This window comes from Dasypus novemcinctus, chromosome 1 (assembly GCF_030445035.2).
Source record: "Dasypus novemcinctus isolate mDasNov1 chromosome 1, mDasNov1.1.hap2, whole genome shotgun sequence".
Lineage (NCBI taxonomy): Eukaryota > Metazoa > Chordata > Mammalia > Cingulata > Dasypodidae > Dasypus > Dasypus novemcinctus.
In genome coordinates this window covers 74,802,356-74,830,329 of record NC_080673.1, presented here as the reverse complement: position 1 = coordinate 74,830,329, position 27,974 = coordinate 74,802,356, and the positions used below count along the sequence as shown (strand labels likewise).

The following is a 27,974-nucleotide window of genomic DNA, read 5'->3' as shown; positions in this document are numbered from 1 at the left end:
CCTATTTATTGAGTCTTGTTGGTTTAATTGTCCTGCTAAACCCAAGACTACTGCTATGGTTGTTGAGCAGAATGGGCTTTTTACTATCATAAATATTTTATATGAAATTTATAATAATAATTCTTCTTTTATTTTTCAGAAATGTGTAACAGACGAGTGTTTCTTTTTTGAACGATTGGAATCTAATAACTACAATACTTACCGATCAAGGAAATATTCCAGTTGGTATGTGGCACTGAAACGAACTGGGCAATATAAACTTGGACCCAAAACAGGACCTGGGCAGAAAGCCATACTTTTTCTTCCAATGTCTGCTAAAAGCTGATCTAAATGGCAGCATCTAATCTCATTTCACATGAAAGAAGAGGTTAATTTTAGAAATTTATTAATGAGAGAATAAGAAAATGTGTACAGTTATTTACTCAGCTTGGATAAATGGTCAAATTATCTACTAGTAAAATACTTAATTGTTGCCTTGGTAAAGAAAAACAACAAAAATTTCCAGAAGATTTATAGACTTTCCCCCTCTTATATAGCATCTATCTTTGCCCAGTGAAGCTTACTTAGAGCTACAATATTTTTTCATACATTTGCTTTATTTGAAAAGAGGCTTTTTTTAAAAGTATACATTTACAAACAAATTTTCTTCATTGAAGTCATATGTATTAGAAAATTAAAGTCAGATATTTAATCACTCAAAATGTGTATTTCTTATAATATTGCACACATTAATCTACATTTAATTTACTAAAAAAAATTAAAACATGTAAATGTGAATTTAATATATTCCTGTAGTTTTGTAGTTCCCTGGCAGTTCTCTGTGATAGAGCTTATAGGACAGGCCTCTGTAAACTGCCGGAAGTTCTTCCATAGTTAGGTCAATCTTGTCAAACCCTTCTCTATACCCATACAGCAGCAGCCTAGCAACTCTGCTGGTGATAGGAGTCGTATTTTCAGTCACCACCAGGTCATTGAGATCCATCCACTCACATCTTAAGCATTCATGCTGGCAAAAATTTATGGTGAATGAATATGGCTTTAGTCGGCAGATGATATACATATCTGACTTTCCAAAAGCTCCAGGATTAGTGTGCTGTTGCCGAATACTCAAAAGGGATCTGAATTCTGATTTGATACCAGTCTCTTCGAAAACTTCTCGAACTGCTGTGTCTCCTACATTAAAGATATACAGATCAGTAAGGATCACATTTTTAGAACTTCATCATCAAAGATTTTCAGTTTAAGTAACATATCTAAAAATTGTTCAAAAGGAAAACTCCATCCTAAGAAAGTGAAGTTTTCAGAACAAACTCTGCCTTCTGAACATCTTGAAATGGTGTATATCACCAAAGTATTTTCTTACACTGTACATCTAAGAAGCTTTTAATAAACTGAATATTTCTTTGGCTGCTACTTGCAGGCTTATCCACCGGTATATATATTTTTGGGTCATATCTTTTTAACCTCTACCTGCTCTGTTTCTCAAAAGGTAAAAAAAAACCCCTATGCTGCAAAAGTGAAAACATAACTTGAAAGCTGCAGTTGATATTCCTATATATTTCTTCATTATCCCATTTTTGATCATCCATCAAAACCACCAAAATTTATACAATGCAGCATTGAGAGAAAGATCTGTTCTTCCTTGTCAAACTCTGTAGAGCTGCGGAATGCGTTAAACTATGAAATGATTCTAATGTCTTCTGATCATCTCATGTGGGACTGTTGAACCTCAGAATGCATTTAGCAGATTTCTTCATAAATATTCTGATGAAAAATTACTCCTCCTCTAATTATGCTAGGGGCATTTTGGTATTTCCTTTGTATCCTGAGACAAGATTCCAAAAAATTTTGATACATTCCTACACCACCAAAATGCAGAAGTTATTTCACCAGAAGTTTTAAAGAACTTGCAATATATAGAATTTTATAATGCAACAAAGGTCTCATATATTTCATAAAGTTGAATTTTCAATATATGCAAACTTCTGGGGCAGGATTTTTATTGCCATTCAGGCATTTTTATGGCTGCTTTTTCTAAACATCAAGATGAATCCCCTAAGTGGGCTTTTCCTAATTTTTTTATGCTTTTTTTTGTTCTCTCAAGTGAATGCTTTAGAAAGATGCACAGGAAGGGTAAAGTGTTATAAAATATAAGGCATTCATCTGCCATTTTCAAATTCCATGCTGACTTTCCTTATCATTGAGATTTGCCCATAGGTTAAACATGGTTAGAAATTACATTTTGAAACTGAACAAATAATAATCAGGTTAAGAAAAGAGAAATTTTCCTTAATAAGAAAAATAATTTTTAAATAAGAAACATAATTTTTAATCAGGCATATAATACATATTTGTTATTAAAGATTGCAGCACTAGTCTTAAATTTTACATAATGTCATTTGTTTGCCAGTCTCATATAACTATTGTTTAAATGTTTATTTTTATTCTTTAAATGCTTTGAAAAATAACCTTGAGGGTCCTATTTAGCTCTCAGTACTACTAACCAAGAGTTTGTCATTTAGCTTATGAGTCCTGGCTGATACATGTCATGGAAGCAACAGGACAGAGTGAGTGAATCTGCCTTGCCCAGCAATTACCATACCAGCTGACTCAGTATCAGTGCTGCTGGGGTTGTTTTGAGCAGTTTAACTTTAACCAGGATATCATCGCCTAGACTGTTAAATGAATGGGCAAATATGTTTTTGTATCTAGGGTAGGAGAGACCCTCTTCCCCAAGTATTTCAACATGAATTCAAACTTTGTATCAAGATAAAGTGTTTTATTTCATTGTACCTTTTTTATTTTAATGTACTGTAAGCTGAACTGAAATAACATTTACTATTGTACTGGTTTAAAGAACATATGAAAAACCAAGAGGTTCCTGTTTTTATTTTTGCTGATTGAGATGTTTAAATACGTCATAGTGTTTGTTTAAAGGACAATAATGAAATGGAGTTTATATTTGTTATTTCTATTTTGTTATATTTAATAATAAATACTAGGGTTAAGGTTGAAATAAAATAAAATAATAGGAAAATAATTCCAAAATATGGGCTTTCTGGTGTTACCCTCTGACACTAGTGCACTGATGATCTCTGACCAGACTTAGCTGTTTTATAGTCCTTTGGAAAATGAAGGTGATTTTCTCTCAGTGGCAGTAAGATCTTTAGGAAGACAACTTACCCATTTTTAACTTTTATTATTTAGCTACTCTTTGTATTCCTAGAATATTATTTTATAGTAAAGGCTTTAGAATTGCATTTTATTTGCATGTGGCCTTCTTTTTTTTTTTGAGGTACCGGGTCCTTGGATTGAACCTGGGACCTCATCTGTGGGAAGCTGGTGCTCAACCACTGAAACACACTGGCTCCCCTGAGTTTTTTTTTTTTTTTTTTTTTTTTTGCTTGTTGTTTGTTTTTTGTTTTAGAGGCACTGGGAACGGAACACAGGACCTCCCATGCAGAAAGCAGGCGCTCAACAGCTTGAGCTACATCTGCTCCCCCTTATTTTTTTTTAAATGGTGTGGGCAATAACGCTTCATTTACCTACTATTATCAAAGAATGAAAGACTCTAAACAATTGTATTTCCCAGTTAACTACTGCTTACTATTAAGAAACCAATATGAATATTTGGTCATTTATAATGGCAATAGTCCTAAAACTTATTATATACTTTACCAAACACAGGGTTTAAAGAAAATAATTTAAATAATTTCTGGATGAGTTAGCTAAATCTGTAAAATTATCTGTCATTGTGTACTATATTATAAAACAGAAATGCCCTCATACATCAATAATCTTCCAGACCTCTACTGTAAGTTATCACTTTTAGCTGCTTACAGGGTTTTATAAATTCTAAAGCAAAGCTTTAATTTATACTATTTTTAGGGAAGTATGGTGAATGCCAGCCCCTGCTTTTATTCCCTTAATTCCACATGGCTAAGGCATATATATGATCTGTAGAAGGTAGGTTGTTTTGAAAAATAACTACAAATACTTAAGTGAATTCTTAGTTATCTGAATTTAATGAAGGGTTCTGGGATACACTTAAACCTAAAAATGTGTGTGTGTATGTGTGTGTGTATATATATATATATATATTTGACTTGGAAATATGTGTATTTACACTTAAGTATATCTGAAGTTCAGAGAACCCACAATAATTCAAATGAAAAAAATCTATTCATTTGACATGGTAAGATTTAGGAAAAAAAGGAAGCAACGTAAACCTTCTCCTATAGACTGCTTTTTGCCCAATATGGATACCTTCCTCTCTTAAAGATGCAAAGTATAAGCTGAACTAGTTTATACACTCTCACATATCATGTAGGGATAGTGTGAGGTAACTAGGTGCCCTAGAATAAATGGGTTTCTTTTTTAACACTTGCACCACTATAGAATCCTCTTTTATGTTAACCAAAGACCTTAAGCAGAATCTAAGGAGAAGGTGAAAATGTAGCTAAAACTAAGATTTGCGATGGCTATATCTTACTGAGGTAAATCTACTTACAGGTTGTTAGGAATTGGCTATCTATTTGTGTAGGACACTCTGACCTGTGCTACATTTTTAAAAATCAAGTTTCAGGTAGATTATACATATTTTAATAAAATAATTAATTTAAAGAAACTGCTCATATAAATGCTGGGATAGTAGAGGACATGCATACAGAGGAAAAGGTTATGGAGAAATAATATTAATATCAAATGAATTATCTATGGATTTATTTTGATGGTGACTGAGTTTGACCTTATGGTTTCAGGAACAGGGAGGAAAATTCAGTTTTCATTCTTCTATTTCCTGTAAAGGCAGTGATGTAAAGATTTTTTAGCTTTTCATATACCATCTTCTCATTTTAAATAACGAGCTCAGTTAGTTGTTTTGGGGGTTATTTCTCATTTGAGACTTCCTTATATGGTATTTTACTGTGTTTCTGCTTGTGACTATGTAAAAGAAATAATAGGTAACATTTTCATACAGAAAACAAGTATGTCACACACTACTGTATAACTGAAAAAAAAATGAGTGACCAGAGGTTTAATCCATGTAAGTTTGATTTTATAATACTTATTTTAAAGTTCATTTAAAATTTACTATTCATCCTTCTATGATGGAATGGTCAAGAATTTGTGTTTTCTAATAAGTTCATTCCAACAACAGCTTTAGACATATCCAAAATAACTCTTAATGCTAAACTTTACTGATATATCCAGAGCTTCTGATTTCAAACAAACTAATCTAAAAGCACTCCTAAATAGAAGAAAAGATGGTATGCTCCTAATGGTATTATACTACAGAATAAGTTGCAATGTTAATTTTTGCTTCTAATTTTATGTCATCCTGGAAGTTAGTTTGGAATTCGCTGACCCAATCTGAAACAACTAGAAAACGTAGAAGTTTATTCTTAGTTATAAAGCAAGAAAGTAAACATGTGAATTTCTTCAACATTTTCAAGCCAATTAAAAATATGAAAGATACAAACCAATATCTTCTCCAGGCTCTGAAAGGCCTCCTGGAAACTTCCACATATTTTTCAACTGCAGCATAAAGTCAGAAAATATAGTTAACACAGTCTTGATTCATTAACACACACACACACTCACACATTTACTCTTAATCATTTACATGCAGACTCTACAAAATCCACCCATGATTGGTCAAGGTGCTTGAGAATTGATTTTTTTGTAATTTCAAGAACATTTTTTTCTAGGTTTCTTCCTCCTTCTTTCCTTTTTTTTCTTCTTTTCTGAGAGGAGAGAAGGTGCCTGATGATATTTTTTCCCCCACCTTTTTCTTCAGGAAATAGAAGTGGTTTGGTTTTGGGTAATGCGATAACAAATTCTGTATGAATGAGACAGTGGAGAGAAACATCTACTGAATTTGTATCATTTTAAAAATTTCGCTGCTAGTTAGCTAGTTAATAAATAGGGGAATAATATGAATGCTGCTATAAATAAGTAGAAAATATAGTACAAATTTAGTAACTAAAGTCTGCTATTTTTAATTTTCACATGTATTTCCTGTGTTGTATTTAGAATCAGATATATTACTCCAATGATTTCTATTCTATGTGTTAATGACTTTATGTAAAAATATAATTGCTTTTCATGGGTAGTGTGAATAAAATTGATTGTTTGTGTTTCCTTGTCTATTGTCTATGATTTCTTTTTTTTGTGTGTGGGAAGGGGCAGGTGGGAAGTTTTGATCTTAGAATGAGTATAGATACAGAAAACAATAGATTAAAAGGCTGTGAGTGGCATGGGACAATATTCTTATGGCTGACATGATTTTATTTTTTCCTGCTAGACTCCTGCTTATATCTATCTATCACGATACAAATGGAAGAATAACTGAGAAATTACAGCATACTTATAAGGAAGCAGCAGTTTTGAGCTAGTACACTTTATACTCTTCATTCATAAAACGAGTTTATGGACATTTTTACTGGTGTGCTTTGTGACCCACTCATTTCCTGGATGAGTGCTTCTTAAAGAATGTGTCATTTCCCAACTATGCTAGGTTGGAGACAAGTGGCATGGTTCCCAGAGTTTCCACAGACTGTTGATTATGTGGGTACAGAATTCAGGCTTTCCACCCTTCTGTGTCTGGCGGAGACTTGATATTAATTTATAAAGCATATTATGTTTTATTATTGTAGAAATATATCACTAAATATAATGCTACATCAATGTACTTTCTTTTGGGTTTCATTTTGAAATAGTTCCAGAAACTTTGTTTCTACAGAAACTATAAAGTCTTTTGTCTAATAAGACCAAAAAAAAAAAGTTATAGTGGGGCAGACAATCTCTAATCATTTATACTCAAGTCTAGGTAAAGGTTATTTTAAGACTTGAGTATAAATGATTAGAGAACTTAAAATAACCTTTACCTAGAATGAGTAAAACTGATTTGAAATTGGTTGATTAGCAAGGAGGGAATATGCTAGATACAAGGAATGAAAATAACTCATATAAATTTTGATTATTTCATAAACCTATGGTATGGAAAGATTAAATATATTTTTATGCTAGGAAAGTAAGTTTGTGATGTTAGGCAGAGAGGCCTAACTTATGTGGTTTGATCCTGTGGATCCACTCCTGTGGATAAAGGCCACGGTCTAGAGCTTTATGCCACTATGGGTCACAATGGTGGAAGTTGTAAAAAGAAATTCATTAATTATTGTGCTTCATATCATTCCTCCTTTTAATACCACAGGGAACTGAGAAATTGACCCATGGTAACTTTTCTGGTACTAACTAATTTTTTGGGAAGAATAAGAAGAAATGTTTAGGTACCCTCATTTAAATACCTCTTTCAGGGAAACGGACTTTGGCCCAGTGGTTAGGGCGTCCGTCTACCACATGGGAGGTTCGTGGTTCAAACCCGGGCCTCCTTGACCCGTGTGGAGCTGGCCCATGCGCAGTGCTGATGCGCGCAAGGAGTGCCCTGCCGCTCAGGGGTGATCCACGCGCAAGGAGTGCACCCGTAAGGAGAGCCGCCCAGCGCGAAAGAAAGTGCAGCCTGCCCAGGAATGGCGCCACACACACTTCCCGTGCTGCTGACGACAACAGAAGCGGACAAAGAAACAAGACGCAGCAAAAAGACACAGAAAACAGACAACCAGGGGAGGGGAATTAAATAAATAAAAATAAATCTTAAAAACAAAAACAAAACCTCTTTCAGCTCATATTCATATACCCTCTAATTAATTCATCGTTTTCCCTCCTAACATCATCCCCAAATCTATTGGTGATACTATTATTCCAGTCCCCACTCCCAGCTTAAAATACTGAATGATTTTAAACTTATTCTTAACTGCCAAACTTACTGTCACCCATTCTTAGAGGCATCTCTTTCTTCCTTTTTGCATGTCATTACCCTCAAGCAAGCCTTCTTTACCTCTCACCTTAATTACTACAGCAACCATCTGCTAGCTCTTCTGGCTATATCTGTTTATATAGTTTCTCACCCCCCTCCCTTTTTGCTTAATAAGCACAAATAATTTTTATTTTTTGAATATATTTATACTTTTCTGAGTACAAAAATATCTGAAAGTATAATCGTAATCATCACTGACCAAACTCAATATCAAACAGACTGGCTAAAAAAAAGTTTATTAAAAAATAAACAATATTTTTTGGTAAGGCTTTATAAAATACCAGTTCCATGCTTTAAATTTTTACAGTGGGAGCACTTTAATAATTGACTAACAATAATCAGCTTACTTTATCTTTCTCTTTCAGTGAGTTTTTAAGTCTATTTGAAAATAAATAGGCAGATTTTGTTAAGCACACTAATACACTTATTATTTGGGGTAGGTACTTCCATTACTTTTAGCTGGAAGTTACATGCCTCCAAATGACTGAATAAACAATAGCTAACCATAATTTTAAATTTGATAAAATTTTGAGGAAATCACATCTCATTTGCATGATTCAGTAACCACCCAAATGTAAAGCCAAAGCAGAGAATCAACAATAAAATAATAAAACGTACTAAGTATCTGAGATTTGGATACAAGATACTGAAACACAAGATAGCCTTTTATTTTAAAGGTACAGTTTTAAATGAAGTATCAAGTCATATTTCCAATTTAATTTTTCAACTATATGGAAAAAGTAAATATTTGTCTGCCAATTCAATAACCATATCCTAATGATAGATGGTAAAGACAATAGAATAAACAACAACAAAAAACCCAAATTAAATAAGTTCCTGGACAGTCATTTCTACAGGCTTAATAACTCAGTAGCTGATCTGTATCATATATGTATGATGTATAAAAATGATTCATAATTTTATAAACCTCTTAGAATAATCTATAACTGTCATTTCTCAAAAAAGTAAAAAGGGAGAAAGGAAAAAGCAAAGAACATTGTTGTACATAATTCTGTTGTGTATTGATAAGAGGATATAAATGAGAACAAAGCCTTGAAACTGCATGTTAATTCTCCCCATATTTTTTATTGCTGTACATTTCTTGTTTTATAATTTTTTGTACTTCAAGTTACTCTATATGAATCCAGCGGGAAGGAAAAAAAGACAATATAGACAGCTAATGCAACCTTTCTAAGAGGAAGGTATTATAATCTAGATTTTAAAAACAAGGAAAAGGTTCAGAGATTTGCCCAGAGAAGAAATGGCATAGGGATTGGAACTTGGGTCTGCCTAACACTAAGGTCATTTTGTTTATACCAATTCCCCTTCTTCATATTATCTGATTAATCTTGCCCAGACATCTTCACCATTTTGTCAATTGAAGCCATTCATAGTTACTGTTTTAATGTCAAGTCTTAACACCTCTGCCTTTCCCACTCAACACAGGACATGACTTCTGGGGATGAGCCTCCCTGGCACCAACTAGCAATGCAACTGGAAAAAGACCTTGATGAAAAGGGTAAAAGGGTAAAATGAAATGAGTTTATATGGCTAAGAGACTTTGAAGTGAGTCAAGAGGTCATCCCAGAGGTTATGCTTATGTACGTCTCAGCAGGATCTCATTAACTGCCAAAGTAAATATTGCCTCAAATAGTGGGGCTCCTGAGGGCTCTGGAAACATCCAGACACTACAGGCAGGGCAGAGAGTTCAGGAGTTTGGTTCCCTGCCAGGGGGCCCTACTTTATAATTTATGTTCCCCAGTGTGACAGAGCTGGACTCAGTTGTGGTTTCCCTATATGTGGCTCTTCTGCCCTTTCTTTTTGAACCTACAGTTAGTACTAGAGTTGACAGGTTTAGGTCCAAGTAGCTTAAATCTTTGGGCTGCCCATGTGCCAGTTGGACCCTGAATCTCAACAGAGTTGTAGCACCTACTCTCCAGTTCATTGGAATCACCCAGGACAACTAACAAGGAGATGATTATGGACAACGATCATCCCAAGGAATAGAGAGAGTGTGCAAATGCATGCAAGATAGTCCCATCCATCTGCTTCATGGGATCTAAGCCCCCTTTTAAGTAGAGGTGGAGTGGGCATCATCTTCCCAGGATTGAGGAATGATGGACTAGAATAGACTTACTTTTATTTTACTTTGGACTTATTTTGATTCTAGCAATGGAAGAACTGCTATCACTAATGTGGAGGTAGTATCCACTGGAGGCTCTGGGGGGTAGGGAGAGAGAAAAACAGGTATAATATGGGCACATTATCTAGACTTGGGAATCATCCTGAACGACATTGTAAGGACAGATACAGGACATTGTATATCTTGTCATAATTTACAAAACTGTGTGGGAAAGAGTGTAACTACAATGAAAACTATAATCTACACTTAGTGGCAATGCTCCAGGATGTGTTCATCAATTTTAACAAATGTACCATACTGATGAACGTGTGGGAGGGGTAGGAAGTGGGGCATATGGGAATCACCTATATTTTTAATGTAACATTTATATAATCTAAGTGTCTTTAAAAAAATAATAAAAAAGTGTATCAAAAAAAACCACACTAAAACTCAAGTGCCTGACTCTACCCTCACCATTCTCCAATTACACTTTGTACTCTCCAGTCATTTCCTTTGAAGGAATCTCACAGCAAATTCATTCCTTCTTCTTGCCCTGTGCCTGCTTTCCTCTTGGTCCCCATCTTCTGTAACACTGTTTTCTAAATCCTACCTTTCCTACAAGGACAGTTCAAGATCCTCTTTCTTCTTAAAGACTTTCCTGGGTAGGTCCTATTGACATCTTCATTAATACCTCTCATTCCTGAAGAGCAGTGCACTACTTGGTTAGAGACGGTATTCATTACCTTACAGTGGACCTCTATTATAAGCAGTCATTTTATTGATACTGTTGTTATCCTTAAGTGTGTGTTAGTTTTCTTACCTCTATTGCATTTTAAACACCTTAATTGCATTATACTCAAATTCAAATATAAAACTTACTGACAGCTAGGCAGAATACTACTTTAGGCACTCAGTAAATATCTGTTAATGATAAAGCTCAGTTTGAGTCAGAGATCCTGCCTGAACTAAAACCTCAAAATTTACTTATATGATAAATTGCATGTTTGGTTTCCCAAATAGATAGTGAGCTACAGGACTTCAGGGATTTTTGTACTCTTAGCACCTGGCAGAGTAGGAGCTCAGTGAATGTTCAATATTTTAGATAGCACTTCTGAAAAATGTATGAAACTGCTTTCAGCTATCATTCCTACATATATTAATAAAAAACACATGGGGGGAGAACAGACGTGGCTCAAGCAGCTGGGTACCTGCCTCCCACTTGGGAGTCCTGGGCTGGGTTTCTGGTGACTCGTAAAAAAGACGAGCAAAAAACAAGCAGACAGACGAGGGAGCCATCTCTGGGGGAGTGGGGGGAGGGTGGGATTGAAAAAAAAACATACATGAGGAGGAAAAAGGTTTCAACCTGTCCATTATTATTTAAGTCTCAGAAACTACGAAAATAATTATTCTCCATTTTTACTTAAACTCTTGTGTGTAAAGCATTTGATATCTAGTCAAGGTACTTATCTTAAAAAATCTTTGTTGCCTTGAATTGCCCAGACTCCTTATATTGGTATACAATGCTCTTCAAAATATGTTCCCAATTTCCAATTTAGCTTTTAAGTCTAATATCTTATTAGACCCCCCACTCCTGGCCACATGAACTTTTTCCCATTTCCACACTTTGTGAACTCTTTTTAAAACGTTGTACCTTTATTTATTCAATCCTAAACTTCTTAGTCTGTTTCCACTTTTTTTTTTTCCCCCTGGTAAACTCCTACTCATTCTTCAAGACCTAGTTTTAATGTCACCTGTTCTGAGAAATCTTTAGGGGATTCTTAAGGCAAAGTTAATTGTTACCATCTATTTGTTTGCCTGTTTTGCCAAATAGTGAGCTGCAGGACATCAGGCAAATTGTCTTATTACTCTTTGAACTCTCAGGACTTGGTCCAATGAATGTTGAGAGAATGGAAGAATATATTGATGGAAGTTAGAGACAGAATTTGTTTTCCCAATTAAATACAGCCATTTATAATTTTTCTGCAACTGTAAAGTAATAGGTGGTGTATTAGCCAACCAAAGGGGTGCTGATGCAAAATACCAGAAATTGTTTGGTTTTTATAAAGGGTATTTATTTGGGATAGAGAGCTTACAGATAACAGGCCATAAAGCATAAGTTACTTCCCTCACCAAAGTCTATTTGGAGCAAGATGGCTGCTGACGTCTGCGAGGGTTCAGGCTCCCTGGGTTCCTCCCTTTCAGGGTCTTGCTTCTCTCTGGGTTCAAGGTTCCTTTCTTCCCAGGGTTTGCTTCTTCCTGGGCTCAGAGTTCCTCTCTTCCTGGGGCTGGCTTCTCTTTCCTCTGTGAGCTTACTTCCTGGGGCTCCAGCTGAAGGTTTCAGCATCAAACTCTAACATCAGAACTCCAATATCCAAAACCCTCAACTCTGTCCTTTGCCATGTCTTTTATCTGTGATTCCCCTTCCACCAAGGGGTGGGGACTCAATGCCTTAATAACGTGGCCCAATCAAAGCCCTAATAATAACTTAATCATGCCCAGGTACAGACCAGATTACAAACATAATCCAATATCTATTTTTGGAATTCATAACCATATCAAACTGCTACAGGTGGTGAACAAATTGAGCATTAGCTTGACATTTTCAAGGCCCACGTTAGTATTTTTGGACTTAAAAATATCTAAATGATCTTTATATATTTCTGTAATTCTTCAGGCATGTCACAAAATTTTGATATTTTTCTTTAGAGAAAAGTGAACATTTAGAAAGTAATTTACAGAAGGAACTTACTTTATTTCGATCTTGTACAACGAGTATATTTCTAGTATTTTCATCAAATACCGCTCCTATGGGATGGAAAAATTTAAGAATTAAAAAAATATTATTTTACTCATCTTAGAATCTTCCCAAACCCTATCTGTGGTCAACAAATTCCTACCTATCCTTGAAGACCATCTCATCAACTAAGACTTGTAAAACTTTCCAGCAAGGAACTGATGGCTCAGTCCTCCAGACTCTTAGAACAATTTAGAGGTACTAATTATGGTTCTATCATATGCTAATTTGTAGTATAATCATCTGATGGTACACAGTTACATTAATCTTTCTATTCTTTAATAACATTCTTTAGTGTCAGACAATTTTAATTGCTTAAAAATATTTATTGAGGAGAGAATTGTGGGAAGATATTGGAGTGTAGGAAGCTCTAGGAATCAGTCCCTCAATCAAAACTACTATTGAATTGGCAGCAACTGCTTGAATCAGTCACTTTGAAACTCGAGAGTCTAGGGGTACACTGTGCAGGCTGGTAAATTGTGATGAAGATGGGTGAGTTTTACCCTTTGCATGGCAGGGAGGAGTTGGGACTGGAGCTCTGGCTCCTGGCGCAGTTTGCTGGTGCCAGGGTAGAACCAGTCCTCCAAACTCTGGGGCTGTGTGGATGGATCCCAGATCTCTACCGCTGATGAGCTACTACAGATAGGTGGGAGCCTACTCTGAGGGCAGCCATTATTCCAACCCCTCTGGGGCAAAGGCAGCAGAGGAATCTGAAAGATATTAACCTTCCTCAAAACTACAGAAAACAGTTAAAGGGCTGCATTAACTGGGCTGGTGCTGGATCAAGAAGAGCACAGCTTTGAAAGCCAAAGAAGCTCCTGTACCTTGCTCGCTCCTACCCCAGCAGAAGAAAGAATCAGTGATTCAGGCTGAGGAACAGAAAGATAAAGGCATAAAAAAGAATGAACAGAGTCTGGGAGACATGTGGGACACCATCAAATGTACCAATGCACACATTATGAAAGTCTCAGAAAGAGAAGAAAGAGAAAAAGGGGTAGAAGTAACATTCAAAGAAATAACGACTTAAAACTCCATTTTAACGAAAGACACAAAATATGCACGTTCAAGAAAACCAGTGAAACCCAAACAGGATAAACTCAAGAACCATGCCCCAACACATAGTAATCAAATTGTCTAATGCCAAGAACAAGGAAAGAATTCTGAAAGCTGCAGGTTAAAAGCAAAGAGTTATGTACAAGGGACTCCTAATAAGATTAAGTACTGATTTCTCATCAGAAATCATGGAGGCAGGAAGAGAGTGGTACAAAATATTTAAAGTATTGAAAGAAAACAACTGACCAACAAGAATTTTATATCTGGCAAGACTTTCTTTAAAAAATGAGGGCATGATTAAGATTTCCCAGATAAACAAAAGCTGAGGGAATTTGTCACCATTAGACCTGCCTTACAAGCAATGCTAAAGGAAGTTCTTCAGATTGAAAAGAACAAAGCAACATAAAGAAATGACCTCAGGTAAAAGTAACCATATGGGTAATTGTAAATGCCAGTACTATTCGGGTTTTATTGCTTGTTATGTAACTCTACTTCTTGCTTCATATAGGTGCTAAAATGCAAATGCATAAAAAGTATGATACATTGGTAGTTTGGGACACACAATGTACAAAGACATAATCTATAACAACTGCAAAAAAAGGAGGGAGGATGGAAGGGTATAGGAATAGTATATGTGTATACTATTGAAGATAAGTTGGTATCAAATGAAATATGATTGTTTTTAGATTTAGGATGTTCAATTATGGATGGTGGTGATGGTAGCATAACATTGTGAACATAATTAACAGCACTACATTATATGTTTGAATGTGGTTAAAGAGGGAAATTTTAGGTTTTTATGTTACTAGAATAAAAAAATATACATACATAGTACTGTACAACACAAACAATGAACCTGATGGTAAATGATGGACTATAGTTAATAGTACAATTATAAAAATGTTCTTTCGTGAATTGTAACAAATGTACCACACTCATGAAAGGTGTTAATAATAGGTTGGTATATGGGAACTCTATTTTATGCACAGCTTTTCTGTAAACCTACAACTCCTCTAATAAAAGTTTTTTTAAAAAATTAAAAAATTTTTATTGACTATGTGATTTGATTTTTCCATTCTGATTTTTATCCCTTGAATCACTATGTAGGGAACATTAACAATCCAAATTCTAAACATCTTTCAATATTCAGGTCAATATCTCCTTGAAGGTATTTAAATTTCCTTACCGTGTATATACACAACTTTATAACATGCCAATATATATTTCTATATTTTGTATATGTCTTAAGTTCAAGGCCATTTCTTTTATTTATTAAGTCATGATATACATTACACCTAGCACACTAAGCATTTTGCTAGCTTTCAGGTACTCAAAAACAACTAAGATATTCATTATTCTTTATATTTCCTTTTAGGTGATCCTGGGTCAGAAATACAAATGACACTTTAATGATTCATATTAAGTTCTTTTAATACTATAATTTAAAAATATTTATATTTACATAATTTGGGAAGATATTTTTAAAAGATATTTTCCACATATTTATCCATTCTTTCAATATTAATTCTGTTCCTATATATAGTAGATATAGGTCTTATTTGTAATGTACTAATTGAGTTCCTATATGTGCCAGGTAGTTTTCTATGCACTAGGGATGTAGCAGTAAATGAAAGAAACAAAACTTGGTGTCCTTATGTGGCCCATATTCTCATGTATGTTTGTGGGAACAAATAAGCAAAAAATAAACTATACAGAACAGTAGAAGGTAACAAATGCTATGCAAAGTTAAAACATAGAAAGGGGATAGGTATATAGAGCACAAGGAAAAGAATTTTCCATGAAATGAAACAGTACACTTTAGCATTTTAAAGCAAGAAGGAAAACCCTTGATGATATGTATTTAACACTAATGTTGACTTCTATTAGAAATATAAACAATAATTGAATGGGCTTTACAAGGGAAAGAATTCCAAAGAAATGCCAAGGAAACCTACTCTTAAATTTTAATATTCAGTGATTTCTAACACTGAAGTTCTCCCTACTGAATTCCCTATAAACAAGAGCAAAGTAAGTATCCCAAAGATAAAACCAGTACTACTAAAGGAAAATGTGAGCTACTCCTGCTGGTCACAAAATGAAAGTCAAATAAAACCAAGGAGATTAAATAGAGGTTAATATTATATTATGATGATTAATCTGGCATTGTGTGCTTGGGCTCAGATACTCCTCACAAGAATCCTGTGTGTGCCAAGATGACACAGCCCTAAGTGGCAGATCTGGGACTGACAGCCAGTTTACTGAATTCCGAGAAGGCGCTCTTCTCCCCATGCAATGGTGATAACTGTGCAACACTGCCCCATTCATGATACTACAACTGTTCTCTCAGAGGGCTGAAGTTTCCACTTGAAGATCTAACCAACCAGGCAGTCACTCAAGAAATATCATTTGAATACCTAAGACTTCATGTCAGATCCCTTCTATAGCCTGAGGATATAACAGTGAACAAGACAGCTAAAATACCTGTCTTTGTGGAATTTTATGTTATCATGGTAGAAATCAAGTATATGATATAATACTATTTCAGAGTGTAATAAGTACTATTAAAAACGTAGAGTTGGATAAAGGGACAAAGAACGAAGAGACTGTGAGCAGGAGGACATTCTTTTAGAAAGGAGCAGGAACTTTTCTGAGAGGTAGTTATTTGAGAAGAAACTATATATAAAGAAGCTAAATAAACAGAGCCCTGTATGTGTAAAGGCTCTGACATAGACACAAATTTGCTGTTTGAAGAACTGTAAAATAGCCATAGCTAGCTCCATTCCTGCCATACCTACAATCTACTGTTTATAATACCTAATGTAAACTAATTTCTTCTCATCTAACAAACTCTGCACTTTTCCAGAACAGTTTCCTAAATAACCTGGTCCCCAGCCCAAGAGCCCTATCAAATCCTAGTTATTCTTCAAGATGCTAGTCAAGTTATGGCTCTCTCATTCCCCAAACTCCTAAACTCCAGCACACAGTACAGTACTTAGTTGTAAGCTGCTCCTTCATAGGATACTCTTTAAGTATGTACTACCAATTTTGTAATAATAGTACTAAAGTAATAGTACCAGTTCTGTAGTAATAACTTGATATTTTAATTTAAAAGTCTGTGCCAACAAACTGATAATTATCTGTATGGCTTTCCAGTGAAGGGAAGCTGTCACCAAATTATCAGGTAGTCTTTTGAAATAAAGCTGAATGGAAAGTTACCAAATGTCTCTACTTGCTATAGGAAAGTGAGATCAGGGATAGAGAAGGCAGTATTAAGAGATCCATAAATAGTTCCTTAAAAAGACTTCAGCTATGCAAACTACCTTAAAAATTCTGGTAAATTATATGAAGACAAAATTAAATTATTAATATGTATTACTACTTTCATTTATTTTAAATCAAATTATTAGTTTTTAAAAAAATCAATATTTTTCAGAGCAGTTTTAGGTTTACAAAGAAACTGAGCAGACAGTACAGAGAGCACCCACATACACCTCTGCCCTCTTGTTCTCCAGCTTTTTCTATACTTAACATTTTCCATTAGTGTGAGGTATATTTCTTAATAACTGATGAACTAATACTGATACAGTATTATTAACTGAAGTCTATAGTTAACATTAGGATTCACTCTTTGTGTTATACAGATTGTGGCTTCTGACAAATGCATAATGTTCAGTATGCACCATTACAATATCATACAGAATAGTTTCACTGCCCTAAGTATCTCATGTTTCATCTATTCATTCCCATTCTCCCCCACCTCCTCAATCCCCTGGCAACCACTCATTTTTTCAGTATCTATAATTTTTCCTTTTCCAGAAGTTATATAGTTGGAATCATACAGTATTGTAGCCTTTTACGACTAGCTTCCTTCACATAGAAATATGCATTTAAGGTTCTTCTGTATTTTCTTTTTTTTTTTTTTTTTTTTTTTTAAAAGATTTATTTATTTAATTTCCCCCCCTCCCCTGGTTGTCTGTTTTTGGTGTCTATTTGCTGCGTCTTGTTTCTTTGTCCGCTTCTGTTGTCGTCAGCGGCACGGGAAGTGTGGGCGGCGCCATTCCTGGGCAGGCTGCTCTTTCTTTTCACGCTGGGCGGCTTTCCTCACGGGCGCACTCCTTGCGCGTGGGGCTCCCCCACGCGGGGGACACCCTTGCGTGGCAGGGCACTCCTTGCGCGCATCAGCACTGCGCATGGGCCAGCTCCACACGGGTCAAGGAGGCCCGGGGTTTGAACCGCGGACCTCCCATGTGGTAGACGGACGCCCTAACCACTGGGCCAAAGTCCGTTTCCCTCTTCTGTATTTTCATGGCTTGCCAGCTCCTTTCTATCGCTGAAGAATATTTCATTGTATGGATGTCCCACACTTGGTTATCCATTCACCAATGAAAGAATACCTTGGTTGCTTTCAGTTTTTGGCAATTATGAATAAAATACTGTAAACATTTGTAAGTTTTTCTGTTGGACAAATTGTTGGAATGTAATTGTTAGATCATAGGAAAAGATTATGTTAAGCTTTTTAAGAAGCTGCCGACTGACTTCCAAAGTGGCTGTACCATTTTGCATTTCCAGAGGCAATAAATGAAGGTTATTGTTCCTCCACATCCTTGTCAGCCTTTGGTATTGTCAGTGTTTTGGAGTTCAGCCATTATAATAGGTTTGTAGTTGTATCTCATTGCCGTTTTGATTTGCCTTTCCCTTATGTCTAATGATGTTAAGCATCTTTTCGTATGCTTTTGGTCATTTTTATATCTTCTTCAGAAAAATGCTGTGGCAGTTTGAGATTATTTATGAATCTCAAAGTGAGAAAGATTATGTTTGTAAACTAATCTATTCTTTTGGGTGTGGGTGTGATACCTTTTGATTGTATTAAATTCAGTGAGGGGCCTCTGATTAAGTTTACTTGATAAAATCAATTTAGGGCTTCTTACTGAGCTATATCAGTAAGGTGGAACTCAGGCTGAGTCCCCATCCCCTTGGTGGACTGTTATAAACAGACACATATTCAAGGAGACATAGGGGAAGAGAGAGAGCTCTGTCCTTTTTATGTTGGGGCGCCATGAAGACAGGAGTCATTTGCCTGATAGTTTGTGGCTGACCTTGGGAAGAGAGCCAAGACTGATATAGAAGGCCCAGAAAGAAATGAGCCTGGAAAGTTCCAAGAGACAAGCCCTATACCAGCCTGGAGCTGAGAGAAAGGAAGTCCAGAGGGGAAGGCTGAACCCTTGCAGAGATCATCAGTCATCTTGCTTCAACACATGGCAACTGACTTGGGTGAGAAAGCAACCTTGAGTTGAACTCTTTAGGGCCTTGTAACTGTAAGCTTTTACCCAAATAGATACCCTTTATAAAAACCAAGAGATTTCTGGTACTTTGTATCGGCACCCCTTTGACAGACTAATAAAAATGTTTATTCGAGTCTTGCCCGTTTTTTCATTGAGTTGTTTGTCTTTTGTTAACGGGACTCCTGGACCAAAGAGAATCTAATTTTCAATTTCCTTGGCCATCGGTTCATCAATTGATAGTGTAGTGTCAGCATGACAGAATTTGTTCATTTTGCTCAAATACTTTGTTTTTTAAAAATGCATTTCTTTTTCTAAAGAAACATTTGAAATATTCATTAAAAGCATAATATATACTCAGTTCTGTGCTATATATAAAAAGTGCCCCATGAAAAGACATAGTCCATTAATTCACACGCACTAGAATGGCCATTATTAAAAAAAAGAAAAATAACAAGTTTTAGAGAGGATGTGGAGAAATAGGAACACTTATTCATTGTTGGTGGGACTATAAAATGGTGCAGCTGCTACAGAAAACAGTTTGGCAGTTCCTCAGAAACATTAATATAGAATTATCGTGACTCCGCAATCCCACTTCTAGGTATATACCCAAAGAACTGAAAGCAAGACTCAGACAATTTCACACTGATGTTCATAGTGGCATTATTCACAATTGCCAAAAGATGGAAGCAACCCAAGTGTCCATAAATAGATGAATGGCCAAACATGGTACATACATATATGATACATACATATGGTACATACATATGATGAATATTATTCTATTTTAAAAAGAAATGAAGTCCTGATGCATGAGACAACAGGGATGAACCTTGAAGAAATCATGTTGAATGAAATAAGCCAGACAAAAAAAGGACAAATATTATATGATCTTACTGATATGAAATAATTAGAATAAGCAAATTCATAGAGTCAGAAATTAGAACACAGGTTACTATGGGTTGGGGACGGGCTAGGGAATGGGGAGTTAAAGCTTAATTGGTACTGAATCTCTGTTGGGGGTGACAGAAAATTTCTGATAATGGAGGATGGTGATGAAAGCACAACATTGTGAATGCAATTAATGCCAATGAATTACATATTTGAACGTGGTTAAAGGGGGAAAGTTTAGGTTGTATATAGTTTACTAGAATAAAAATTTAATAAAAGAAAAAGGACTTAAGTAAAATGGACAAATTCTGTCACGCTGACATCACACTATTAATTCATGTGCTGATAGCCAAGGAAACAGAAAATTAGATTCTCTTTGACCACTTGTCTTCTCAAGAAATGTCTGTTGGCTGCCTGTTATATTTTAGATGCTGCGTTTTGTGCTATGAGGGACACAAATCAATATAAACTACCATCTCTGACTTCAAGAAACTAATTACAGAAATAAAACATATGCTTTAAAAATGATGCCTAGCAATATATATGTATTATATTAAGTGTGAGGTCAACTAATAGGATCAGGAATGGGCCAGCCTAAAAAAGCAGCTGTTGGCAGTGCAGGAATAGGAAAGGTGCATGAGGAAGCTCAAAATGTACAAATGGGGAGAAACCCAGAAGAAAGCTAGGTTTAAGACCCACAATAGGGAAGTGGACTTGGCCCAATGGATAGGGCGTCAGCCTACTACATGGGATGTCTGCGGTTCAAACCCCGGGAATCCTTGACCCATGTGGAGCTGGCCCACGTGCAGTGCTGATGCGCGCAAGGAGTGCCCTGCCAGGCAGGGGTGCCCCCTGCATAGGGGAGTCCCAAGTGCAAGGAGTGCGCCCCGTAAGGAGAGCTGCCCAGCGCAAAAGAATGTGCGGCCTGCCCAAGAATGGCACCGCACACATGGAGAGCTGACACAATAAGATGACACAACAAAAAGAAACACAGACTCTCGGTGTCACTGATAAGGATAGAAGTGGTCACAGAAGAAGACACAACTCGGGGGGGGGGAAGGGAAGGGGAGAGAAATAAATAAAAAATAAATCTTTAAAAAAAAAAAAAGACCCACAGATATTAATAATTAGAAATTAATAAAGAGGATGTTTGACCACCTTGCAAAAATTGTTGTAGTAAGCATATACTATCAAGTGTTTATTTCAGAATTATGAAGAAATGAACTAATCTTGAGATTCAACAGCTAATGATAATAATTAAATGTTTATATTTAATTACTAAACATGGAATGATATTTGTTATTTCTGAGTTTAGGAGATAAAACTACAATTCACAACTTCCCTGGGCTCACTCTGTATCCTGAAGGAAGGCAATTCGTCTTGCTCTAGTGAAAGACAAAATTTCACAAAGTGGAATCTGATGACGATGTATAGAACATTTTATAGGAGAGAGATTATAGGCAGGAAGAGCAGCTGGGAGGAGGAAGCTTCAGATAAGGAAAATGTTGAAAGGATCCAAATTAAGAAGATAGACAAGGGATAAGAAAGGAAAACCTCAGAGGCTATTTTCTCCATGTAAATGTCTCCATGTAAATGTCAGAAGTATATGATCTAAACCTTGATGCTTCCATTTTATTTTCTTTGTAAATATTTTAGGGCACTTATCAACATGCTTTGCACTACAGATCTAGATATATAGAGAGAGAGACTTTTTTTTTTAATCTTATAAAATTGTTAATTATCTTGAGGCAGGGACCCTGCTATTATTGCAGTCGTTCTGGGTACTTGAACACAGCAAATACTTAACAGAATAAAATCCTACCTAAGCAAGGAAGACTGACATAAATTCATTCATTCATTTCATCCTAGAAATACTGCTCAAGTACCTAATATGTCCAGGCACTTAGTAGGTATTAAGTATACACTGGCAAACAAAACTGACATGGTCTTTACCTTCATGAAGCTTATGTCCTAATGAAGTTAAGCTAATGTAACTTGTAAGAGAGAAGTAACTGCAGGCCTTTGGAATCAGATAGTACAAGCAGATATCTTGCAGAAAAAGTATACAGTAGTTAATCAGGAGAAAAAGGTGAAGAGTTTGAAGCACATCAGGATTCTTTACTATTTTGGATTTTTCTGGAAATATAAGAATTTTCTTAACCCTGGTTCAAAGGTTGGTCCTGAGACCACAGCAATAGCAGCACTTCTAATAATGGGAACTTAATAGAAATGCAAATTCTCAGACCCCATCCCAGGCCTAGGAATCAGAAACTCTGAGGGTGTGACCTAACAATCTGTAGTTTAACAAGCTATCCAGGTGACTTTGCTGCTTTCTAAAATTTGAGAGTCCCTGTCTTGATCTAAAGTAAGTCTTCTCTCAATTTTACTGTCTTTGAAGCTAATCGGAGCTTCCAAAATTCTATAATACTTTTAAAGTATGCTATTTTAAACTGCTTGGTACAATAATTTAACATAAATGTCTTTAAGAAATAATGTTGAAATTATTGAAAAATTATTTTGCTTTGTCTTAAATTCAACCTAAAGGTAATCTTTTACAAATTCACATAATTTTAGTATTAACATCTTTTAACATAATAAATTTATTCTCTGATCCCAATTTAGTGCCACTACCTGAGTAGTGAAGTTCAAATATCTGTATAAAACATGTTTAGACATATCCTTCGGAAAACTAAATACTAAACTTGCTTTTCTCTTTGCTGCCCTCTGCTGATTTGTAAAGCAAACTTCATTTATCTGACAGTACTGCAATAATCCCAAGGATGATATCATTGATTCAGAATGAAACAAGAAATTAGGTGACTCTGTAAAGTTAATTCTGAATTATCATTAGTTTGGAACTGACCTGCAACTCCTACTTGATGGGTGGCATATCCTGGTAATCTGCTGGGTCCATCTCCCAGCCACAGTGACAGTGTTGATGAATCCGATTCTGCATGGTGAAAGCAGAAGCCCAGAGCAGCAGCAGGGGCAATAAATTGGCTTTGGAGTATGGGAATGTGCAGCCACACGGCTATTCTACCTTCTGATCTCCATTGCTGTATCGCAGCTAAAATATAGAAGAAAATAAAATTTGTAAGTATTTCCCAGTGAGAGGAGTGGAATAAAGTAAAACTCAGCTCAGGGTGTTGCCTTCTCCAGAAAGCTATCTTTAAGTATCCACTTACCTCACTGGTTAGCTGTCTGGAAGGGATCCCTAAAGGTCCTGTTCATTTCACCAGCATAAGAACTACCATGTTTTATTATAATTACAACCATGCTTACATGATTTTACCACCAGATTGAATTCCTTAAGGATAAAGCCAGCATGGTGCTAATCTTTATATCTGAATCACTTAACATGGTGCCTGGCACGTAACAGGTGGCCAGTGTTGCAGAATGAACGAACTGATTTTGAAATAAAATACCATTTTAATGACTTTCCTTTTAATACCTTTTTGATCATTAAAAGTGACTATTACAGACTTTTATTTACTCTTCCTATAAGAGCTCTATCATGTATTTTTTAAGTCTATAAATTTCAAGATGGTTAAAAATATAATTTTAAAATAATTTATACTAATTCTAGAAAATTTTGAAAATTAAGAAAAGTCTAATGAAGAAATCAAAATTTCATATTTTACTACCACACAGGTAATAAAACTTAATACTACGACAAGTTTTTCAGGAATATAGTTTTGGAGTTGACATCATACAATATATATTTTGCATCATGTGTTTTACAACACAGTATATTTGCTATGCCATTAAAATTCTTTTAATGAATACATTTTGTTTTATTATCCCCCCCACCTTTGCAGCTTTTTGCACGTCTGCTGTGTCCATTTGCTGTGTGTTCTTCTGAGTCTGTATTTATTTTTATTTCCCCTCCACGCCTTGCTTGCTGTCTGCTCTCTGTGTCCATTTGCTGAGCACTCCTCTGCATTTTTTTGCTTGTCTCCCTTTTTTTTTTGTTGTGTCACTTTGCTGAGTCAGCTCTCTGCCGTGCTTGTGGGCTGGGTGGCACTCTGCAGCACACCAACCAGTGCCTGCCTTCACAAGGAAGCCCGGAGATGTGAACCCAGGGCCTCCCATATGGTAGATGGGAGCCCAAATGATTGGGCCACAGTCACTTCCCTGAATACACATTTCTCATAACTGAATAGTTTTCCTTAGAAATGTCCTCCATGGCATTTAGACTTTCTAAATTTCTTTATTACAAATAATACCACAATGAGCAGAAAGATAAGTTTTCTGTCTTTGGCTTCTATAAATTCTCTTATTTTATTACTTAAGAATGAGCCAGGGGAAGAAGATGCTAATATTTACCTAGCTTTTACTTGTTTTAAACACTTTACAAATTTATCTCATTAAGTCCTCACAAACATGAAAGGAACTTTCTCCATCCATCATCTCACTTAATTTTTCCAACAAAACTATAACATGAGTGAACATGTGGAGGCTTTTATTATTTATTTAATAGTTAATTTCCTTTCCCTTCTCTTATCTCCCCAGTTCTGCAGTAAGCTCCTCCCCATTAAGGTCCATGCTCTCTACCTCTTTAAAAAGGCACAGTGACAAGCACAGGGGGCCTTTAATGAAGACTTCTTGATTTGACTTAGCATGCAATAGGATATATCTCACCTCATTCTCCGTCTTAGATTAACTCTTTGTTTAAACCGAGGTATAATTATATAAAATGAAGTATACAAATCTTAAGTGTATATTTAATGTTTTGACAAATGCATACATGTATAATCCACACTCCAATCAAGATTGCAGAACATTTTATTCACCCCAGAAAGTTCCCATCAGTCCTTCCAATCAAATGAAGCTGAAGTGTCCAAAACTTAGTCATTTGCTAGCTGCCTTTTATCTTCATACTTTCTGCCTTAGAGAAGTATCAACACAACCATAGCCTTTAGAGGCAGCATAGCGTAGTGATTTAGAACAGGTTGTAGAGCCAGGGGTTATTTAACTTCTCTGTGCTTCAGTTTCACCATCTTCAAGATGGGGATAATAGGAGTACCCCTTATGGAGTTGTATGAGGGTTAACTAATAGTACAACACTTTTTAAGTGCAATAGAATTGGTTATATAAAACTACAAAGAAAGTGTATGTTTCAGTGGTTACAAATTAGTTTTCTGTAATTTACCTTTGAGTACTACATTCATCCAGCAAAAGCAACCTTAGTGGCAAAAATTTTCAGTATTGATTTGCCTAATGTGTGGCTAAGGATGTGGCAGAAACTTGGACCTGGGTATGTGAATCCAAACTGAACATGGTTCCTGCTTTGCCCTGTGACTGGGCAGTGTTTTGCAAATCTTTTTGGTCACTGACAAGTATTAATGTATGCACTAAATACCTGTTTGTAACCACAGATATGTACACATATCAGAGGATGTGTTTGATTCTCTTACTGAAGATATTGTTGGAGTCTAACTGGGCTTGTCAGCAATTATTCAGAAGTAGGAGAGAAAATGAGCTGAAGAGGTAAATCGTTTAGGAATGAGGTTGATTAAACACTGAAATAACTTGCTCGGTTACTGCATATTGTTCAATAGGATAAAGATTATTTCAGTTTCCTATTATAGTTTCCTGTTATGTGACAGGATTTGTCTACACCTGAATTTCCACCCTAAGCCTTAAGTACTAGCCTAAGACTCGAGGGGGCAATACGAAAAACCGGCTGTGCAGCCAATCGGGGCTTCTCCCCAAATGAAGGTGCCTCCACCCAAGCTTACTTTCTTTTCAAAGGGCCCAAGGTTCAAAGCGAGTGGAGAATTTCCTCATTTAAGACTGAACACCCACCCAATCTGGCTAATCTAAAAGACTGTAATTTATAATTAGCAAGCTCCAGCTCCCGGCCCCATTTACATATAAATGTGACCACTCAGAACCTCTCTGGTCCCCTCACTGTCCACCACTTATATTAGAATATGAGATAATTTGTCTTGGGAAAGAGCCTGGCAGAACCAAGGAACGGTAAATGATAATATTAACAACGTAATAACATTTACAAGTATTTACTGAGCAGTAAATACGTGGCAGACAAAATACTAAGAACTTTATATCCATATCCAACCTAACCCTCAGCAAATCCATGAGCTCCTATTACCCAAATTTTATGAGGAGGAAATGGTGGTTTACAGAATTTGCCAAATGTAACACTTACAACAGGGATTCTTAACCTTCTTTGTTCGGCGGACCGCTTTGCCAGTCAGGTGAAAACCACGGACCACTGGCCCACACCATACTTTGTATTACTTAATAAATATATCACACCTGCACCAACACATCCCCATAAGAATGTTTTTAAAAATTTTCAATTGAAGTTTAAGGGAACCCCTGCACTAGAAAGCAGGCCAGAAACCAGGGCTTTTGATCCCAAAGTAAGGTTCTTCACAACTTCACTCAACTGCCTCGGAGATTTCCCAGCAAAGGGTATAGGAACTAAAACGGAGAAAACCCGGTTGGGTCCCACGCCCCTTCTCCAGGTCTCTCTGAGCTTTACTGGACTAAAGCAGGGAGACTCGGGTAGGGTTGTGGTTACTTCAGTAGAAGGGCCCCGGGGCCCGTGGCGCCCCTCGCCCAGGCGCACTTGCCCTGCAATCCCTTCCGGAAGGCGGCGACGTCCAGGCGGTCCAGCGAGCTGAGCCGCGCCAGGTGCACCGAGACGCCCCCGAACCTGTCCGGCTCGCCCCGCAACACGTCCACTCCTGCCTGCAGGCTCCGCACGGAGCGCGGCACGCCCCAGACCCCACAGTGCCCCGCCGAGAGCCTCGGGCTCCGGGTCCCGGTTAGCACCCAGCGCCGGCAACCTCCGCGAAGGAGCATCCTCTGGCAGGTTACAGAGTCGCTCCTCCGCGCTTCCGAAAAGAGGTCGCTACCGTAAATTTTAGAAGACTGCCCCTCACTCAACAGTTGACCTGGGGTTACCAGTTCACAGCGCTATACCGAGGAACCGCGAAGTCCTGCTCACCCCCTTTTCAGCGATTTGCCCGGCTCGGGGAAAGGCAGGGAGAGACTTTCTCACCTTTTTTTTTTTTTTTTCTAGTTTAACCCAACAGATGTTTGTTTGGGGATGGGGAAAGGCGGGAGGAGATACGAAAAAAATCCTATTTTTCAGAAACTTAAACTATAAATGGCGGTTCTGTCCACCTACTTAATTTTCCTACGCAACCTCTTCAAAGACATTGGGTCTCGACGCTCATTTCTCCACCCTCTTCCTAACTGCGCTCCACTCGGGGGATTATGGCGCAGGGCGGAGCCTGGATTACTTGTGCCCCGGAAGTTTTCCTGACGGAGACGCGCGCATCTTGAGCGGTCTTTGCCGCTGCGTTGCTCAGCAGCTGTTTGATAATGTCTTCTAAGAAGAGTAGAAAGCGACTGAACCAAAGCGCGGAAAATGGTTCGCTCTCGCCTTATGCCCCTCTTTCTCCTGCGGGGGCCCAGACTCCTTCTGCTGGGCCAGGCTCCGCGGCGACGGCTACGACTCTGGCGGTGACCAACTTCATAGACAAGGGTAAAGGGTTTGGGGAGGGAGACCCTAGGCTGGGGTGGGGCGTAGTGCTAGAAAGGATTTATCTGAAAAGTCATTGTTTGTAAGGCTTCTAGAGGGGCTTAGTGTGTAACAATTTAGAAAAAGGGACCACACTAAACTAGTGGCAAGATTTTTATTGCTAATGTAGAAATCTAAATAGAGTCTTCCCTCAGAGGGCAATTTGTTCCGTCTTGCATGTTCAGCCTTTCACAACTGGATGCTTCCCACTGACATTTAAGCATGCTCATTTCTCTTCCAAATTAAATAAAACAAAAGCCCCACATCTCCTTCCCATAATTACCCTCTCTGCTTCTTCATCGCCAGACTTCTTCAAGGAACTGTTTCTGCTTCCTCAGTACCCACTTACTCCTTAGCCTGATTCTGTGGTAACCATCCCCGCCAGGGTCGCCGATGATCTC

At 36.9% G+C, this 27,974-nt stretch overlaps 3 protein-coding genes across 10 annotated transcripts in view; 2 read left to right on the top strand and 1 right to left on the bottom strand.

Annotated features, from left to right (window-relative positions):
- Positions 1-6,147, top strand: part of FGF2 (fibroblast growth factor 2) — a 73,920-nt gene extending 67,773 nt beyond the window's left edge. The window contains exon 3 of the mRNA XM_023583561.3: positions 140-6,147. Within this exon, the coding sequence (XP_023439329.1) occupies positions 140-325 (186 nt within the window). The 3' untranslated portion in view covers positions 326-6,147. The remainder of the gene's footprint in view (positions 1-139) is intronic.
- NUDT6 (nudix hydrolase 6) lies at positions 687-26,892 on the bottom strand. The gene is made up of 5 exons (XM_004474660.4): positions 26,618-26,892; positions 22,879-23,082; positions 12,748-12,803; positions 5,481-5,535; positions 687-1,173 (listed from the first exon to the last, which is right to left on the bottom strand). Exons 1-5 carry the CDS (start codon positions 26,847-26,849, stop codon positions 779-781), a joined length of 942 nt encoding a protein of 313 aa, XP_004474717.2. The 5' UTR covers positions 26,850-26,892; the 3' UTR covers positions 687-778.
- The window catches only part of AFG2A (AFG2 AAA ATPase homolog A), a 327,373-nt gene continuing 326,045 nt past the window's right edge, over positions 26,647-27,974 (top strand). For 6 of the 8 annotated variants that reach the window (XM_004474658.3, XM_071214813.1, XM_058293016.1 and 3 more), the window contains exon 1: positions 26,647-27,537. In XM_004474658.3, the coding sequence (XP_004474715.2) occupies positions 27,375-27,537 (163 nt within the window). In that variant the 5' untranslated portion in view covers positions 26,647-27,374. The remainder of the gene's footprint in view (positions 27,538-27,974) is intronic. The other 2 variants (XM_071214823.1, XM_071214821.1) reach the window with 1 other exon arrangement.

Bases quoted from the DNA above. Each gene is read 5' to 3' on its own strand.
- NUDT6 (XM_004474660.4), bottom strand. From the start codon at position 26,849: ATGCTCCTTCGCGGAGGTTGCCGGCGCTGGGTGCTAACCGGGACCCGG. The intron at 12,804-22,878 runs GTCAGTTCCAAA...TCCATCCCATAG, and splicing joins CCATCAAGTAGGAGTTGCAG to GAGCGGTATTTGATGAAAAT. The intron at 5,536-12,747 runs GTAAGTTCCTTC...TTTATGCTGCAG, and splicing joins TTGTACAAGATCGAAATAAA to TTGAAAAATATGTGGAAGTT.